General features: G+C 41.4%; 1 protein-coding gene across 1 annotated transcript; it reads right to left on the reverse strand.

The window, feature by feature from the left end:
* Positions 1-248: 248 nt before the first annotated feature.
* On the reverse strand, positions 249-19,082 carry LOC122071650 (transcription initiation factor TFIID subunit 8-like). Its single transcript, XM_042636023.1, has 2 exons — positions 17,290-19,082; positions 249-682 (listed from the first exon to the last, which is right to left on the reverse strand). The coding sequence occupies exon 1, from the start codon at positions 18,570-18,572 to the stop codon at positions 17,469-17,471; it is 1,104 nt and encodes a 367-aa protein (XP_042491957.1). The 5' UTR covers positions 18,573-19,082; the 3' UTR covers positions 249-682; positions 17,290-17,468.
* Between the last annotated feature and the right edge of the window lie 238 nt (positions 19,083-19,320).

Consider the following 19,320-nt stretch of genomic DNA (forward strand, 5'->3'; position numbering starts at 1 on the left):
GCATGGCCCATACTCCCACCATGAAATGGCACTAAAACATCACTGTTATAAGAAACTATATAGTCAGTAGCAGAAAGAATAGAGGCTTTGTTGGCAAATGGTTCCAGTTGACCAGTCAAACCAAAGTCATTCATGTTGTAGAAAAGAGAAAATTCACTGATCAAAGGCATAGCAAAGCTTCTTTTTTTTTCCCCCCTTTAGTTTTGGTAGGGGGTGTTGGGGAGGGAGACCAGAATGGCAAAAGCACATAACATCAAACAGGAAGGCTACAGGTATGTAATACTGAAAGTGATGGTCAAATTCAACATGGTCTTAAAGTAAAAACTACTACAGAAACAAATTCATAATTGACATTTAACAACAACATCCCAGATAATTTAAAATCAGATAACCAAAACAAAATTTCAGAACCGTGGAAAAAAAACCAACATCAGATCCCCATACCAGAAGTACTAAGCATTGTTTTCCTCTTCACTCTCCTTCGGTGTATGAAATTTTCAAGTGAAGCCACTAGGGACTGGAATGATAAACCGTTGATCTGTTACGAAAATGATATTGTTGAAGCTTAATTTTCAAGTGAAGCCATAAGGGATTGTAATGACAGAGGTTGCTAAGTTTATCTGTTGTTTGACTTGATGGTTTTATCTGCCCAATGCTTTTAGGTCCCAGTACCTTTGACATCCTGCAAAGGCATTTAAAGGCCACCAAGTTTTTAATATGCAACAATGCAACACAAGGGATCATGTCCCCTTCTTAAAATATGCATGCTAATTCCTTTTCTCAACCTAAATATTTAGCCAAAACTTTTCAAAAGATAAGCTTCATCCCAGCATAACAAGTAAATCCACAAATTAGCATTAATACACCCAAAAGTAAAGTTAATATTTCTACAACTGCCTTGTTATAATCATTAGTATGGTTCTGATGTTAAAATTAGCTGCAATATAGCCAAAAGTTCAATGTCACAACTACCAAAAGCATAGAGCATTACCTAGACTTAAGAATGAACCACACTACGAAAATGAGGGAAGATAGGGGCTGCATCCCTATGATTCATCGATTTCAGAATTCTTCATTTTCAGAATGCAGAGGTGGAGGGACCTTGAATTCAGGAAGAGAGAGCAAGAGGGAGAAGGGGCTAGGGATTTGGGGACGAAAGCTACCGGAGCGAGTGAAGAAAAAGAAATGCGGGTCAAGGAGGAAAAAGGGTTGGAGGGGAAGAGAGGGTTCCAAGTTTCAACTTCTTCAATAGTGATACTGATATACAGGGTATATTTGTTATTTTGTGCAATATCTATTTCATAAACTCGTATATTATTTTATTCCAAATCAAGACATTAGATTTATGTGTTAAGATCCAACGGTCTAGAAGATAGCCATGAAAAGATTCTTATATGGGGTGACCGAACAGAAACCTCAACCCAAAAAAAATAGTCTTTAAAGTTATAATTTAACAAGTGAAACTTATTTCTTTCCTCCTCTTTGATGTCAATGGTGGAAGAGGTGGTGGTTGCAGTGTCAGTACCACGAATGTACCTTCTCCTGCTCCTTGATGGAAGTGGATGATGGTGGTGGCAATGGCTGCAGCTACAACCTTTCCAGCAGGAGTGGCAGCTGCCGCTGCTGCTTCTCCCCTTTCTTTCTACTTATTTTTCCATTTTTCCCTGATTTTTCTCCCCATTTCCCCTCTTTTTGTTCTTGTTCCCCACTTTTTCTTCATTTTTTTCTCCCTTTCAATTTCCCTCTGTCTGGGTACCTTGAAATTTGAATAATATGGCGACCAGTCGACTAGGCGTTCAAGAACTGCCTCGTCACTTTGTACAAAATGGTGAGAACCCATCTTACATTATATGCCACATTTGGGCACATTCTAGGTAGATGTTTTTGAGCTTTAGTGCTCAACAGATTTCTCCTTTCCTTAACAAAGGGAATCTGTATGCTACAAAAGTATTTACCCTTTACTCCAAATAGGCACTGTAGTAGAGATGCAAAGATCAAATTTACCCTTTACTCCAAAAAGAGACAGCAGTAGAGATGCAAAGATCAAATACCTTAGGGTAGTGGTGCACATGAAATCCTCTACGTCTTATCAACGAACGGCGGGCTGGCTAATCAGGTAGGCAGTTGAACCTATAAAGTAAAGAATGGTTCTTGATGTAGGGGGAGAGAAAGCGAGAGTTCTGAATAGGGTTTCAGCTTAGGGATTCAAGAAAACTAGTTTACTGTTATTAGAATCAACCAAAGTTTCAAGGAAAAATAATAAGGTTTTTTCCCAGAAGATAGAAGAGTTTCTTTTTTTTTGGGTGAATAAATAATTCATTACCAAAGGAGAAGAAAATACATACAGCCCCTAAAGAGGGGGGGGAGAAGAAAGAAGAGAGCAGAGCTCAAAAAGGGTTTGGGGTCCTGATCACAGATCTAGGAAGGTCCCAAGAGGCTACAATGTGACTATTCTTTGGGGAAGGGGGGCAAGAGGAGTTAACTTTTGAGATCTTGTTTTTGACATCAAAAAATATGGAGATCCAAATCTTTCCGAGAGGCCGAGAGTTGGAGGTCCATTTTCTATGATTCCTCTCCATCCGAATTTGGTTGTGCAAATTTGGCTGATGGTTGCACAAAAGGCAAGCTTACCCACAATGTCACAAGTGGACTTTCCATGAAAAGTCATATCCATCCAGATCCACTCCCTATGGAAAGGAAGAATTCTTCTATTAGTCGGCCAGCACTTGGAGAGAACTAGAGCCCAGATGGAGGAAGTGAAAGGGCAGGCGAAGAAGAGATGCTCAATGTCTTCCGGCTCGGAGCCACAAAGAAAGCAAGTCGAGGGGCAGGGATCCTTCTCTGAATAGGAAAGCTTGACTGGGAAGACAATTCTTGAAGACTCTCCAAGCCAGGAAACTTTGCCTAGGAATATGGTGCTTAAACCAAATGAGCTTATGCCAAAGAGATGGAGGACCCTGAGATCGGACGAATTCCCAAGCTGCTTTTGATGAAAAGAGACCATTTGGGGAGTGGGACCACAGAAGAGTCACTTCTTGGCTGGCCAGTAGAAGGAAAGGCAGGCAAGGCATTCCAAACATCATCCAATAGAGGGGAGGACTAAGCCGGGGGAGACCATGATCCTGGAGAAAGGATATCAGCAACCTTGGCGAGCCTTGGCAATCCAGAGCTATATATGGTTCGGGCACAGAGGATGTGGGAGAGGATCCCCATTAGGTGCCAAGGATCAAGCCATAGGAGGGTAGAAGATCCATCTCCAATCCTTGAAGAGATGACTCTAGAAGCAATAGTTCTGAGGGAGATCATCCTGTGCCATACCCAGGAGGCATTCGAAGGGATGCGCACAGACCAAAAGGAGTCCTGCTTGAGAATGTTTGAGTAGATCCAGTTCACCCAAATACTTTTCTTTTTGGAGACCACTTGCCAAATCAACTTGAGAGTTCCCACATAGTTTACATCCTTGATCCTCCTAAGGCCTAGCCCTCCTTTCTTAGGGAGACAAACCACAGCCCAACTAAGGGACCGGAGGAATCTAGAGGTTCACTCCCTTTCCAAAGGAAGGCAGCAAAGATGGATTCCAGCTTTGAAGAGATGGATTTGGGCAGACCAAAGATTCCAGACCAGTAGATATAGGAGGCTTGGAGGACAGATCTTATAACCTTAAGCCGCCCAGCAAAAGAAAGAAGCCTGCCTTTCCATAACTGAAGGCGCTTTCTGATGAGATCCAGCATAGGGGAGCAGTGATGAGCAGTGAGCCTTGTAGGAATCAAAGGCAGACCAAGATACTTGACTGGGAGAGATCCCAGATTGAAGCCAGTCTTCTCAAGGAGCGAGGCTTTGGCTTTATCCGAAATCCCAGCCAAAAAAATGAGAGATTTCCTCGGACTAAGATGGAGGCCAGACATCAAAGCAAACTGATTCAGGAAAATCATAATAGCATCAATAGAGGGGCCGTCAGCTTTGGAGAAGATCATCAGGTCATCTGCAAAAGCGAGATGGGAGAGCTTTAAGGCCTTGCACTTCGGGATGGGGGAAATAAGATTTCTATCCGTGGCAGATTGAAAGCTTTTAGACAGAACTTCCATAGCAAGGCAGAATATATAAGGAGAAAGCGGGCATCAAATTCCAGAAGTGGGGGAGAAGTAACCTGCCGGGCTGCCATTGACCAAAACCAAGAACCTGGGAGAAGCAACACAATGGGAGATCCAGTTTGAAAAGGAGGCTAGGAATCCCATCTTGTTTAGAACTAATGAAATGAAATCCCATCTCAGAGAATCAAAAGCCTTATAGATGTCAATCTTCATGAGGGCAGCAGGGGGATGACCTTTCTTGTCAAATCCTCTAACAATCTCATGGTAAAGAAGAATGTTGTCACCGATGCTTCTTCCCGGAATGAAGGTTGATTGATTGTCACTAATAAGGGTATCAATCACGTTCTTAAGACGGTTGGCAAGGATCTTGGCTATGACCTTGTACAGGAGATTACTTAAAGAGATAGGCCGGAAATCATTCATTGAGACAGCTCCCTCATGCTTGGGGATGAGACACGGGAAGGTGTGACTGATACTCTTAATCTGACTTGGATTGAAGAAAAAACTTTTCACTACCTAATCAAATCCTCTCTGATGATGTCCCAAGCAACAGTGAAGAACCCCATGCTAAAACCATTCGGACCCGGGGCTTTACTGGCTTTGTTGAATAGAATAGCAGTAGAGATCTCCTCATCTAAGGGGATGGACCAAAGCATTTGACCCATGCTGCCCGGAATCACTTTGTTGATAAGACCATCTTGAATAGAGCCTGCTGGAGGTAAGGAGGGATTGAATAGATGTTTGAAATGGTTCACAGCCACTCCTTTTATCTCAACCACTTTGGAGATAAGGGTTCCATCCGGGGATATGAGCTTGGAGATGGAGTTGAAGTTATTTCTAGCCTTCAAGGAACGATGAAAATATGAAGTGTTAAGAGTCCCCCCAACTCCAACCAGGTGATTCTGGACTTTTGCTTCAAAAACTTTCTTCACTGGTCATAAGGTCTGCAAGCTTTGCTGATTCCAACTTTTCTTCCTCAGCCAGGGCAAGATTAGAAGAATCAGAATGCAATTGAATCTGGATGCAAGAGAGCTTATTCCTGCAATCACTAACAAGAGATGAGATGTCCCCAAAGGTATTAGCATTCCAAAGCTTGAGGGCTGCTTTAACATTTTTGAGTCTCTTGGCCAAAGCAATAAGGGGGTAAGAATGGGCTCGGAAAGGCTTGGACCAAGCTGATTGCACAATGGGGAGAAAATCCGGGTGGGAAGACCACATGTCAAAAAATTTGAATGCTTTAGGGCCAAAAGAAGTGTAAGGGTGGATAATGATGGAAATAGGGCTATGGTCAGAGGTGGAAGGGGGCTCAAAAGTGGCATGGGAGGAGGGGAAGGAGGAAAGCCATGCCTCATTGACCAACATCCTATCGAGCTTACAGGCAATTCTGAAGGTCCCAGCTCTTTTGTGGTTCCAGGATTTTTTAATACTAGACCAACGAAGGTCATCAACAGCTATGGCTACAAGGCATTCACTGAATGCATCCACATTTGCAGAATTCAGATTCCCCCCATCCTGTTTTTCATGAGAGAATCGGACCACATTGAAGTCCCCACAAATACCCCAAGGACGGGTTCCGACCTGGTTGGCAATACTCCGAAGGTCATTCCAGAGAGACTTCCTGTCTTACATATGGTTAGAGGCATAGATGGATGTGAAAAGGAGGGAGGAGCTGCATGCAGGGTCAGAGATGGAGAAATGGAGAAGCTGGGAGGTAGCGGAGATTAGAGAAATTGAAAGCTTTGAGGGGTTCCATAGGAGGCAAATGCATCCATTGGGATGATGGGTGTGATTTGTGAGAAAGGACCAACCCGGGACCAAGGAAGAGGCTACACGGGGGAACAAGGATTCCTTGATATGGGTTTCCAAGAAGCAGCAACAATTAGGCTTGATATCTTTGATAAGCAAGTGAGCAGCGGCTTGTTTTGGAGGGGAGTTTAAGCCCCTGATATTCCAAACAAGGCCTTGAGACATCGGAAACTCAGGGAAGGGGCAATGCAAGCTCCACAGAGGAAGAGCTGACTTGGACAGTAGACTGACGAGTTCTCCTGCTTCTTTGGTAAGATTGAGTAGACGGGGGGCCAGCAGGAGACGCAACAAGCTTGGAGGAGAGCTGACGGGCTTTTCTGGGAGTAGCGGATTGTTTTTCTAGGTGATCAGACAAAACGGGTGGAGAAGACAAGTTTTTTTTTGTTTTTGGCCATGCAGGTCAAACCCATGGAGCCGGGTTTAGGAGCTGGCAGCGTAACTGAGGGTATATGGTACTTAGCTCAGAGACAGTTTCAAGAGAGATGGGCTGGCCATCACTGAGGTTATGAGAGGCAGATGGGCCAAAGTCATGGACTTGGTTAGGAGGGTGGGCCGAAGGAGCGTTAAAAGGAGCTGGGCTGAGGGGAGTAGTGTGGGCTGGTAAAGCAAAGTTACCGTCATAGTTTTTAAGGCGCTGCTAAGGCGTTGGCACTGATGCGGTCTAGAGATGGTAAGGCAGTGCTCCGCCTTATGTGAAGTGGCGTCTTATGGGATTTTTTTTTTTTTAAACACATTTTAAAATTACTTTATGAAAATTCCAAATATAGATTTTTTATTGGTAGGTGTATGGTTTTGTTAACACTTGAGATGTATGGGATCAGCTTTACTCCATCAAAAATAACTAAAACAAAAAAAAAAACAAAAACACGATTCACAAACAGGGTTTGGATTTTGTCAAGGGTTTTAAGAAAGGGTTTTGAGAAGGAATCAAGGAACAAGGAAGAACCACTGATCCAGGCGACCATTTTGCTCCGGCAGCGGTGAGCTTTATTCTTCTTTGACGGGAGTAGAAATATAGTGGATGACCTTAGGACTTAGGCACTCATTTTGGCATCATAGAGGTAAGTATAATAAGTACTTGTATTTTTGTCTTCTTTTCTTTATATTTATAATTTTGTTTCATAATTATGTATTTATATTATATGTTAATATGTTATGATGATTAATGATTGATGATTGATGACTGATGATTGATGATTGATGATTGATGATTGATGATTGATGATTGATGATTGATGAAGATGAACTTAGTTTATTCACTTTATTGATCTGTTTTCTTGATGAATATATTACATTGGTATGAATCTGAACCTTTAATATTTATTTAACATATGAGTAATAGGATTCAACTAAGATGTGAGCCAAATAGATTGGTTTTATAAAAAAATTACACAAGAACACTTTAGTCGATAAGGCGACGCTTTATGCTCGCCTTATCGCTAAGGCGCTCCGAAAGACCCTCAAATGCCTCTGTCGCCTTACCGCCTTAAAAACTATGGTTACCGTCCAAAAGCTCAACATCAAGGGGACATGTGTCACTCGTAGAGCCAACAAAGGATTGTTTTTCATTCAAGCCAATAACCACCAGAGAAGGCTCGGTATCTCCAGAAGGGACGTCATTCTAGTTTTCTTCACCAGAGAAGTCTTCACAAGAAGACAAATCCGCTTCAGAGGAGTCATCGTCAGCAGAGGAGAGGTCTTTGTTGGAGGAATGATCCAACTCAGAGCCTTCTTCATCCAAAGTGGAGATATCAGAAGCACTTTCAGCGGCCTCAGAAGCAGGATCCTAAAGGTTTCTATCGAGAGGGTAGTGGCAGGTACAAAGTTGATAGCGCAAGTAGCGTCGGCTACGTTGGACTGCAAAATCGAGAAGCGATTTTGCCCAATGGGTCGCTCCTGAGGGACCACTGGGTGGAGAGAAGCATCAAGGATGGTGGGTCGATGAATTTTCCGATGTCTATTGCGTCCTCTGCCTCTGCCTGAGTAGGGAGGAAGCGGCGACCATCAGAAGCCGACATAACAGATCGGTCTCTCCTAGAGGAGAATCCTCTAGGATGGGCCTAAAGCAATGTTTCAGTGTCGATATCTGAAGATTTCGGTCAGCAAACATCAGTGTCATACCCAAAGACGTTACAGCAGAGACATTGCGGTGGTCTCCAGTCATAGCCCACCGGTTGTTGGAAACAATGACCATCCCCATCCTAGACAAAGATGGATGAAGGCAAGGGGGACGAGGCTGGCACTTCAACACAGATCCTCGCAAACGCTAGGCGGTCCTTTCGATTTGTTCTAGCATCAGAGCAGAGGGGAGTTCCAAGAACAGAGCTGACCGTACTCAGGCCATCAGAACACCAGAACTGGAGAGGGAGCCCTGGCACAGTGATCCAAAGAGGAATGGTGGAGAAGTCTACTCAGTTCAAGAGGAGACGACGGTTCAAGGGGCGGAGAAAGATGGGTTTCCTCCCCACAAGCAAAGGACCACCTTCAAGGCATCGAGCTTTTTCTCAATCATCAGAGAACTTGAAAAGGAAGAAACCGTGGTCCAACAGGTAGGTTTCCATAGTTCTAGCAACTCTCCATTGTTTTATTAAAGAGGTCTTGACCAGATGAAAGGGAGGTCTATTACCCAAGAAGTGTTCGATGAGCGACAAGGACCAGCAGGAGGCTTCAAAATCAAGGAGTCCTTCAAGGCACTTGGCAATCGCAGAATCACCAAGGACGGTTAGAGGGACAAAATGGAGGCGAAGTCCATCGGCAGGGGGGAGACCAATTGCTTGAATGGGGAATTCCAAGCATTAGGCGGAGGGGAATGGGTTGGTAATATTGGCGATGGAGGAAGAGGCAGGAGGGGGAGGAAGAAACAGGGAAAGATTACATGGAGACCACCTCAAGGAGACTTCATTGCCGGGCTCAAGAATCAATTAGTTGCAAACTTCTTTCAAAAAAAAAGTTGACTCACTAAAATGGCCATGATCTGTTATGATACAACGTCCCTCGCTGTCAACTTTCAGAAGGTCCCCTTTTGTGATCCCTTGTAGGCCTTCCACTTTTGCAGGCATTTCATCCTCTTTAATAGAAGAGTTTCTTTCACAGCTTTACTATTGGAGATGGGGATGCCGGTGACCTTAATTCATTTTTCCATCATGGAAAAGCAGCCTAAAAATAATGAAGGTTTGGATTTCTATATGGATCACAACTTTGGCAACAAAGAAAATGCTTGATGTTCAGGGTCCAGGGAATAAAAAGGCCCCAGGTTTAATAAACAAAACTTTGCTTGCTATTGGAGATCCAATAGCTAACATAGCTGTGGGTGGAGAAAATATAACCTTTTTCTCCAGAACACAAAGAGATCAAGAACCTAACCTAATTGTATAAACAACAAAAGAAAAATTCCTAAGAGCCTGAAACCAGCAATAAATAACCCACTCACCAGTTGACTAAAGAATAATAACAGAAGAATGGCACCACAAGCAACATAACCATAATCAGCAGAAGAACAATGACAAAAACCTAGAAATTCCTACATAAAATAAATTCCACATCTTCAGTCAAATTCTATAATTCAATAACAAGGATTGCCTTAATAGGACCCGTTAATCTTTTCATAGAATGTTTTAAATCCAACCTGAAATAGCGCTCTTAACAAATCAGACAACTACTTGGACAGTGAGAAATTAACTCTATTAAGAACTCCTGAAAGAATTCACCACAGGAATAAAATAAACAGCCCCATAAAGTATGTTCCACGTCCAAAATAAAAAGAATATAACTAAAACTGATTGATGGAGGGCCTCAGGGAAGAAGGCAAACACCAGAGTAGCAGGGGAAGGAAGGGAATCACACACTTACAGAGAGCACAAATCCAACTAATTCTCATTCAAATTAATTCACTCTCCCTTGTCCATCGGTTAGAGCCTATATATATGGAAAATAGAGACATAAAACTGAAATAGAAATTACAACTCTATATGTTGTAAACTAAAATGTGAGAAAAACTCACTCAAAGTATATAGGGAGTATTGAACTCTAGACCTCCCCCTTATGAAGTCACTAAACCACCATTGGACTACTAATCCCTTGGAGGGATTGAGTCCAAAATTAAAAGCATAATAAGAGATTTACTAGTAACATTTCAATAAAGGTAATTTTCATTTACCTTTGTTGTCCAAGCCTCTCAAGTCTCACAATAACACTAAGAGAGAGAAGTTTTGATGTCATTCCTACAAGGTACAACAGAAAATTTATTTTATTAATAAATCTTGGGACGTGATATTACATTTCTCTGATACCACCTGTAGCGACCCCAAACCCGAGATAAGAGTATGGTCACACCAATTCTTCAGCTATAATGTTAGCACAAAAAACTCACAGCACGTCAACCATTCCCTGATAACCAAAAAGACAAATTCTCAATAACCAATCATAGAATGACTCTTCTCATTGTTCTTTCAGCAAGGTTCGCATTTAAGGACATTTTTGTCCCTAAAACAAATAGTTTCAGAGAATGATTTCTTCTAAACATATTTAGATCATCGAGTAGTGAATCCAATGCCGCTGGAATCACCTCGATCCAAGTCCGGGTGAAAAACTTATGATAATTTTCGAGCAGTCTATTTTCTGTAATTTTTCAAACAGCTGCCCAGAAATTTAATTCTTCTCTCGGGCAGAACATATGTTCCCACTTCAAATGAAATTTAAGGTCACGTAGAAGCGTAATTAGACAGCACCTATTTCTATCAAAGTTGAAGCTCTGTGAGTCTAGTTTCTAAGAAACTTGGAATCAACTAATTCCGAGTTCATATAAAGAAGTTATGATATTTTTACTGAACAAAGGTCTGTAGGCCAGAACAGAAAATCCAAATCTGAAAGGGATTTTATGTTCCGAAGCTATCATAAATTTTTCATCCGGATTTGGATAGAGGTGATTCCAACAGCGTTGGATTCATAACTCGATCTAGATATGTTCAGAAGAAATCATTTTCTGATACTATTTGTGTCAAGGACAAAAATGTCCTTAAATACGAATCTTGCTGAAAGAACAGTGAGTGTCATTCTATGATTAATTATTGAGAATTTGTCTTTTTGGTTACCAGGGAACGATGACGTGCTGTGAGTTGTTGTGCTAACATTATAGCTAAAGAATTAAGGTGAGTGATTCCCTTAGATGGTTTCCCCATATATGTATATAGCTATGATTAGCGTGATGCATTTTCTATGTGCATATGATGATGTTGAGCTTGTTGATGCAATTATAGTGTAATTCAATGATAAGATTGTGTCGCATATTGTAATGATGAGTATGTGCTTATGTTGAAAATGCTTTAGGTCATATTATTGTTATGAGAATTACCAAGAGAAGTGTTTGGGTGAGATCCGATCAAGAGACATAATTGGTGAGACCGAGGTCAAGAGACCGCACGGTGAGGTACATAGGTGCCAAGAGACACTTGGGTGAGACCTAGTCAAGAGACGACATGGTGAGGCACCCATTGCTACGAGACTTGTATGGTGAGACTAGAGTCAACAGACCCTATGGTGAGGACCAATTATGCCTAGGGGCAAAGGAAAATGTATGGAACAGACACTTTTATGGTTGTTATTTTATAAACATAATAATTATAATGATTGATTGGTTTGTTTCATAAGTCTATGTGCATGTCCGGTGTGGAATTGTTTAAGCGAAGATTTACTCACTGGGCTGTCAAGCTCACCCCATTATTATACATCTTTTTTCACAGGTAATGGTCAGGGCCATAGGGCTGGTAAGGAGCCTACAAGATGATGGTGAACAAATGAAGGAATCTTTTATCATTCTACTTTTTGTTGACTCTTGATGGTTAAGAGAACCTACATAGGGTAAAACTTGACCAAGTATGAATGAGGACTTGGGAGTTTGGATTGTAAATATTTTGGCCACTAGGGTTTGATCATGTTAACTATGATATGTAATAGAACACTATGTAGGTTTTGAAGGCTTAAATGTTTGGGATGGAATGTTATTGATCTATGCATAGATGCTCAATCTTTGAATTCTGATCATTTTGATCACTGCCCGCGAGGGCATGAGCATACCCTTATCCTGGGTTTGGGTCGTGACTGACATGGTATCATTGATGTAATACATCGTCCCAAGATTTATTAATAAAATAAATTTTGTGTTGTACCTTGTAGGAATGACATCAAAACTTCTCTCTTAGTGTTATAGCGAGGCTTGAGTGTCTTGGACAACAAAGGTAAATGAAAATTACCCTTATTGAGTTGTTACTAGTAAATCTCTTATTATACTTTTAATTTTGGGCTCAATCCCTCCAAGGGGCCAGTGGTTCAATAGTGGTTTAGTGACTTCATAAAGGGGAGGTCTAGAGTTCAATACTCCCTATATACTTCAAGTGAACTTTTCTCACATTTTAGTTTACATCATAAAAAACGATTATAAAAGGAAACTAATGCAAAAGGAACTAACTCCTACATTCAAATCTGGAAAATAAAATGCATGAATAAAAGACAAGTAAACTACTAATTTTATTTCCAACCCTTGGTGGACCAAAACCCTGGGCTAGACCGGTTCTTCTTGACTCTTGGCTTCCAAAGTCGGTCATTCTAGTCTAACCAAGCAAGTGCAGCCATGTCTACATCAAGTCTCCTCCTTTGAAAAGAACTCGACTCCATCAAGTTAGGAAAAGGACCGAGGAGACTGTCTGAAGAAATACACTAAATGAGGAACGATCCCACTATCTTCTTGAGCTTAATTTCAGGTAAATCTTTGGCACGATGAAACTCCATAGTCTTATTGGCATGCTTAAAAACATAGGTGTTGGCACAGCCACAATGTTACTATCTTGTCAAACAACCACAGTCGACCAAGAAGGATATGGCACATATTCAGAGGGAGGATGTCACATTGGACTGTATACTTAAATCCACCAATAGAATATGTGACCAAACACTTATCTACCCTTGTTGAGTTGTTACTAGTAAATCACTTAGTATACTTTTAATTTTGGGCTCAATCCCTCCAAGGGGCTAGTGGTTCAATAATGGTTTAGTGACTTCATAAAGGGGAGGTCTAGAGTTCAATACTCCCTATATACTTCAAGTGAACTTTTCTCACATTTTAGTTTACAACAAAAAAACGACCATAAAAGGAAACTAATGCAAGAGGAACTAACTCCTACATTCAAATCTGGAAAATAAAATGCATGAATAAAAGACAAGTAAACTACTAATTTTATTTCCAACCCTTGTTGGACCAAAACCCCGGGCTGGACCGGTTCTTCTTGACTCTTGGCTTCCAAAGTCGGTCATGCTAGTCTAACCAATCAAGTGCAGCCATGTCTACATCAAGTCTCCTCCTTTGAAAAGAACTCGACTCCATCAAGTTAGGAAAAGACCGAGGAGACTGTCTGAAGGAATACACTAAATGAGGAACGATCCCACCATCTTCTTAAGCTTAATTTCAGGTAGATGTTTGGCAAGATGAAACTTTATAGTCTTATTGGCATGCTTAAAAGCATAGGTGTTGGCACAACCACAATGTTACTATCTTGTCAAACAACCACGGTCGACCAAGAAGGATATGGCACATATTCAGAGGGAGGATGTCACATTGGACTGTATACTTAAATCCACCAATAGAATATGTGACCAAACACTTATCTGTGATCTTGAGATTAGTGTTGTTCACCCAAGCAATCATATAGGGATTTGGATGTGACTCTGTCTTCAATCACAGCTTACGAACAGTGTCTTCAGAGACAACATTAATGCAACTACCTCCATCAATGACCAAAGTTAACAATTGGTCATTGCACTTCACACGGGTCTGGAAAATACTACTACGGCGCCAATCTTCATTGTCAGTAACTTCCTAAGTGATCAACACATGACAAATGACATAAAAAGGATGTGGATAATCATCACTGAGAGTGTCATGGACTTCATTTGATGCACGCTCCCCTTAAATCAACTGTCAAAACCAAGTTATGCTTCGAAAATATAATGTATAGGAGAATCCTCATCAATAAAAACAACCAAACGACTGGGACATTGAGCACTGATATGCCCAAATCCATTGCACGAGTAGCACTGAACTGTAAACTTTGTTGTCTCAGAAGGTTTATCTGAATTACGCCGAGGGGGTGAGTATAGACAAGTAAACTATGAAGATGACATTTCAAAAGCATATTGAGGTGGAGAACACGGCCAACTAGGTTGGGAAGATGCCATAGATATAGCACTAGTCTATGGTTTGCTAAATGACATTTCCTAAGTAGGAGGCTGTTGCATAATGGAACTAATACCTCGAGGGAAAGTATCTACTAAATTTCTTTGACTGTACGGGCGTTTCATACTTTCCTCAATCTGATACTCTACTTGTACGGCATCTTCCATTGTAGGCAGTCAACTAGATGCAAAGGCAAGACTAAGCTAAGGGTGCAAACAATAGCAGAATTGTGCCACCAATACTTCATCCCACTCAAAATCAAAACAAATGGGCAAATAATAAAATCTAGCAACATATTCTTCAACGGTCGAATTCTCCTGTTTCAACTGTACAAACCTGAGATAAATGTGTTGCTTGTACTCAGAAGGCAAGAATCTCCAGTTCATAACTTCATACATTTTAGCCTAAGTAGTGACTAAACTAATGCCTCGGGTTCGGTTTTGCTGTTGTTGCTTAACCCACCAGACTCGGGCCATGCCTTTTAGTTTAGCCTCTGCAAAAAAGATCTTTCGAGCCTCAGTCAACCTATACCGTCTGAAGAATGTCTCTAAGCTGTGAATCCAGTCAAGGTATAGTGTTGGATTGTTATCTTCATAAAAATCAAGGACATCCATAAAAATTAAGGACATCCAGATTTGTTGCTCGTTCCGCTCCATCATTATATCAACTAGTTCTATGGTGGTGGTGGTGGTGGTGGTGGTGGTGATGGATCCCGTGGAGTTGTGTTAAAAGAATCCCCAGATTGAATGGGACTCTTTCCTCTATCCACAGCCACCAATCGATCAATAGAAACTATGTCTTAAGGGAAGTGACAGCGAAAGTGGCATCAATTTTCGCCTTAGTTTCTCTTATAGGAGTTCAACTGTTGGATAACTTCACTATTAGCTACCATGGTGGAGATAAGCAATATTACACTCAAATATGATGGCAAAATAGTAAAGGTTTACAGAACAATGGCAAAATGGTAATTAATGTGAAATTCCTAAATGGATGGCAGTAACGTAATATCTGAAATTCAATTATGAACTCACACGATATATTACGTATGTGCAGGAGTATATTTGGATGCAACTAAAACAGTAGGATAGAAAAGGATAATGGAGGAAGGGAGGGGTATTTTAGGAAATAAAAGATAATTAAAGAAAGGAGACAAAATGAGGGATCATGGGGGTGGGTTTTGCCGACAAAGGTGTTCTCTCCTTCTTGGAGATGAAAGCTCAGCAAGGCAGACCGAGGAAGGAACCAGCGGCGGTATGGCCTGAAGACGTCAGCAAGGGGAAAGCTGCAACTTCGACTAAAGAAGACCACTCACAGCAGGAAACGTCAACTCAGGTATTTCTCTTTTCTATTCTGTCTATCCCGCTCTCTCTGCTCTCTCTCTTCGACTTCTCTTTAACTCGACAGAACCCTAAAGAAGAGGGGTTCAATTGAAGTGGTTAGGGAAGGGGGAGAGTTGCTGGAAGACAAAAGAGGGTTAAGGGAAGGGCTCGATTCACTATTTTGAATAGTGGTTTTTTTTTCCAACTGTTCTCAGCCTCGGTAGAAACCAGAATAGAGAATGGGAAAGGAAGAAGAGAGATGGAAGGGGAAGGAATGGGAATCCTTCGGCTCTAATACCAAGTTGATGGAGGGCCTTAGGGAAGAAGGGAAACACCAAAGTAGCAGGGGGAGAAAGAGAATCACACACTCATAGAGAGCACAAATCCAACCAATTCTCATTCAAAATCAATTCACTCTCCCTTATCCATCGATTACAGTCTATATATAGGGAGAATAGAGACATAAAACTAAAATAGAAACTAGTCCAACTAGGAAACAACCATAAAAGAAAACTAATGCAAAAGGAAAGGATTCCTAATCCTACATTCAAATCTGGAAAATAAAAGGCATGAAATAAAAGACAAGTAAACTATTAATTTTATTTCCAACCCTGGGCCGGATCGGTTCTTTTTGGTGCTTGGCTTCCAAAGACGGTCATGCTAGTCCAACCAAGCAAGTGCAGCAGTGTCTGCATCACTGATCCCATACTTTTTACACGTGTAGTGTTGCTCCTTGTCAGTTAAAAGTTCACAATCCCTTCTACACCTTGCAATCAACTAAGTTGGATCAAATCTCGATGATTATAACACTTACGAGAGGAGGTAGATACATGAACTTTAACTCCCTCCTGAGGGAGAACATAGAAATTTGATCCCCTTTGATACTTCCGATGCATCTGCATTCAAATCTCACTGATTCATCTCATGTAGGATACGACACAATAGCAACCAATTACCCGGTGACATTTCACTTTTTCTTCCCATCCTCCAAGAGCATTGAAGCTTATCAGTTGGATGAGCATTTTGAATGAATTAATTTCTTTCCCACTAGATAAATGATGTTAAGATGTTGGTTGAAATAAAGTTTTTGAGGACTAGCTCACTCAGTTATGATTTTTTATCTCTCCATGTTTAACCTATGCTCTCACAATACATACCTTATTTTTCTCAATGTAATATTGTTTCTTCAATTTCTCTAAAACATATATCCTCCAACCACATATTTCTGTCGAAACCATCACAAATGCATCCAGTATATGTTGATGTAATTTGACATACAGCATGTCTACAATTTTGTACAACTACTACTCTTCTTGTCTTGGTCAACATACACTAAAGGAGCCAACCAGAAAGACCAACAGCAATTTAATAAAGCATTAACCCCTTTCCTCTTTGCGTTTTATAACCTTTCAGTGCACTCAGATAATAATAAAGAAATTTAAAAAAAAAATAAAAAAAAAAGATCCATGTAACTCTGAGCATCTGAAAAACAAAATGTGCATTTGCAAAATACAATCATACAATTCAGAGGGGGGGGGGGGAATGCGAAAACTAGTATCCCATTACTATTGTCCATGAGAGTCTTACCCTATAGCACCCCAGGATTAAGGAAGACTCGATCTAAAATTAACTTTCTTGGAAAACTAGAGACATGTAAAGGTTCAGTTCTCTTCATCATTCAAGTGGAGGTTGCTATGAAAAATTGGATAAATTAACAAATAACTACCACAACTGGAGTATTCTATGAATCCATTCAATATAGGATCATGGAAGAAGAAGAAAGGTCTTCACTGAAAAGAATTGATTGAAGACAAGGGCCACTGCATGAAGGGAACAAACATTGACATACCTCAAAAATTTGTTAAGGTAGAACCAAGGGGACTCCCAACTTTCCATACCACTAATATCCAGAGCACAACAACAAGATGCCCTTTTGCCTTTGACTACCCCACATCCCACCCCCGCTGTTGTGTGGAACTCTTGAACAAGTATACAAATCCTGATCAAGCAGCCAGTCAATGAACTAATTTACAACTGAGCAAGTTCTCGAGGGTTTTCCATGGATTCCTTCAGAATTTGCTCTGCTCTCCTCTTCTTGTCATCCTTCTCATCATCCCCCCCAAACCATGGATCTGTTTTCCCCACACTCTGGCTGTGAAGGATCAAATCACAAGGTGCACCTAAAGATTTCCCAATCCCAACCTTGAAATGCACAGTGGGTCTCTTGTTAGGGAGGTCATTTCTCTCACCATCTCCAAAATCATAAAATCCATTCTTTGCTGCTTCAATAGCAGGAGTAAACGTATTCAACACCGAAACTCTTTTTTCCGGAACCACTTCGTTAGACAGATGGGGGTGAAGAACAACGGGAGACACGTCTTTCTCACCAAGCTGCAGAGGTGGAGCAAGAAATGGGTTACTTTCTGCTGCTCTTTTCAGCTTCCCGGCATCTGCTGGGTCCACTGCGGCAGGTGCTGCCGAGCCATTGCACGCCAAACGCTGCTGCAAACTCAGCAAAGATCGTTCAGCCTTCCTTTGCTGCCTTGCCTGTTCAATTTTATCTGTGCGTGGATCTGTTTCCCTCTCATTCCATACAGGAGTATGACTATACGTGTGAGGATAGGGAAATGCAGGCAACCAAGGGGGAATGTTTTCGTTAGGGGAGCTCTCCCCGATTTGCAGAAAACTTGGAGTGGGCCTCCTGTTTCTCATGACCGGGAAATGTGGAACAGGGCGGGAAAACGGAATCTCTTCTTCCAAGTTCAGATACTGCGTAATATCTTGAACTACACCTGAGCCTGCAGGGCAACGGTGGACATTTGATGCACCGGAAAAACCCTGTGAAGCTCCTAAATCTTCAAGCCCCTGAACGATATCGAAGACGTTGCACTGCATTCTACCTGCTAAATTAGCGTAAAACTGAGCAGTCTTGCCTAAGTCACGAAGGTAACGAATGACGATGTCGGAGAGGGCTTCAAGAGCAGACTGTTGGAAACCCTGAAAGCCCGCGCTCTTACATATCTGCGCGACAGAAATCTTGGCAATAGCCCGGCCAAAATCGTCGCCTCCCCTTGATTTCCTCTTGGGGACGTCTTTTTTCTCTTTTCCACTCTCCCCACGTCCATCGCTCATATTCAAAACTTCATATCATTTCACCCGAAGCATGGTTCCAAGAAACACCATTTCTTTTTCTCAGGTGATTAATCACCCAGAATCGCATTATTCAACCCACGAATTTTGGGTTCCAACTAGGCTTTGCGACAGCAACAATTCGCTCATCAAAGATTAGACATCTTGACAGGAGGATATTCGAGTTCCAGGGAAACCCAGACCGGTATTGCATTTCAATTGCAACACCGAAGAAAAAATTTGAAATACAAAGTGGCGAAAGGCTTGGATTTCTTGAGCACTTACCAGTGATTTATAGGGCCTATCCGTCCACTCCGCCAAGAAGCGACCAGAGCAGGATCTCAGGCGAGTAGACGGCGACAAATAGCAGAATCATCCTCGCACGTATAAACCCTAATAACAGAAATCCGGTGAACTTTTCCCGTTGAAAGGACCAAAGATGATGAATTAACGAGGAAACTCTAAACCCTCGTAAAACCCCAAAAAAAAAAAAAAGATCGCGGGCAGAGAAGACTGTGTGGAAGAGAATGGAGTGGTACATTTATAGACGGGACGTGTTGTTTTTTGGTACGAGAGCAAGGATCTAGTTGTCGGTATTGGTGTTTCACGATATTGATATCAATTCGGATCGGATTGGGTCGGTATATCCATCAATTTTGTCTTTTGCCTTTTGAAAGAAAAAAACGTACATTTTTATAAAGTTTTACCCCTGAAATGATAAAGCTAACGATAAAGCTAACCAATCTAGATT

Source organism: Macadamia integrifolia, unplaced genomic scaffold (genome assembly GCF_013358625.1).
Source record: "Macadamia integrifolia cultivar HAES 741 unplaced genomic scaffold, SCU_Mint_v3 scaffold_3A, whole genome shotgun sequence".
NCBI classification, from domain to species: domain Eukaryota; kingdom Viridiplantae; phylum Streptophyta; class Magnoliopsida; order Proteales; family Proteaceae; genus Macadamia; species Macadamia integrifolia.

Bases quoted from the DNA above. Each gene is read 5' to 3' on its own strand.
- LOC122071650 (XM_042636023.1), bottom strand. From the start codon at position 18,572: ATGAGCGATGGACGTGGGGAGAGTGGAAAAGAGAAAAAAGACGTCCCC.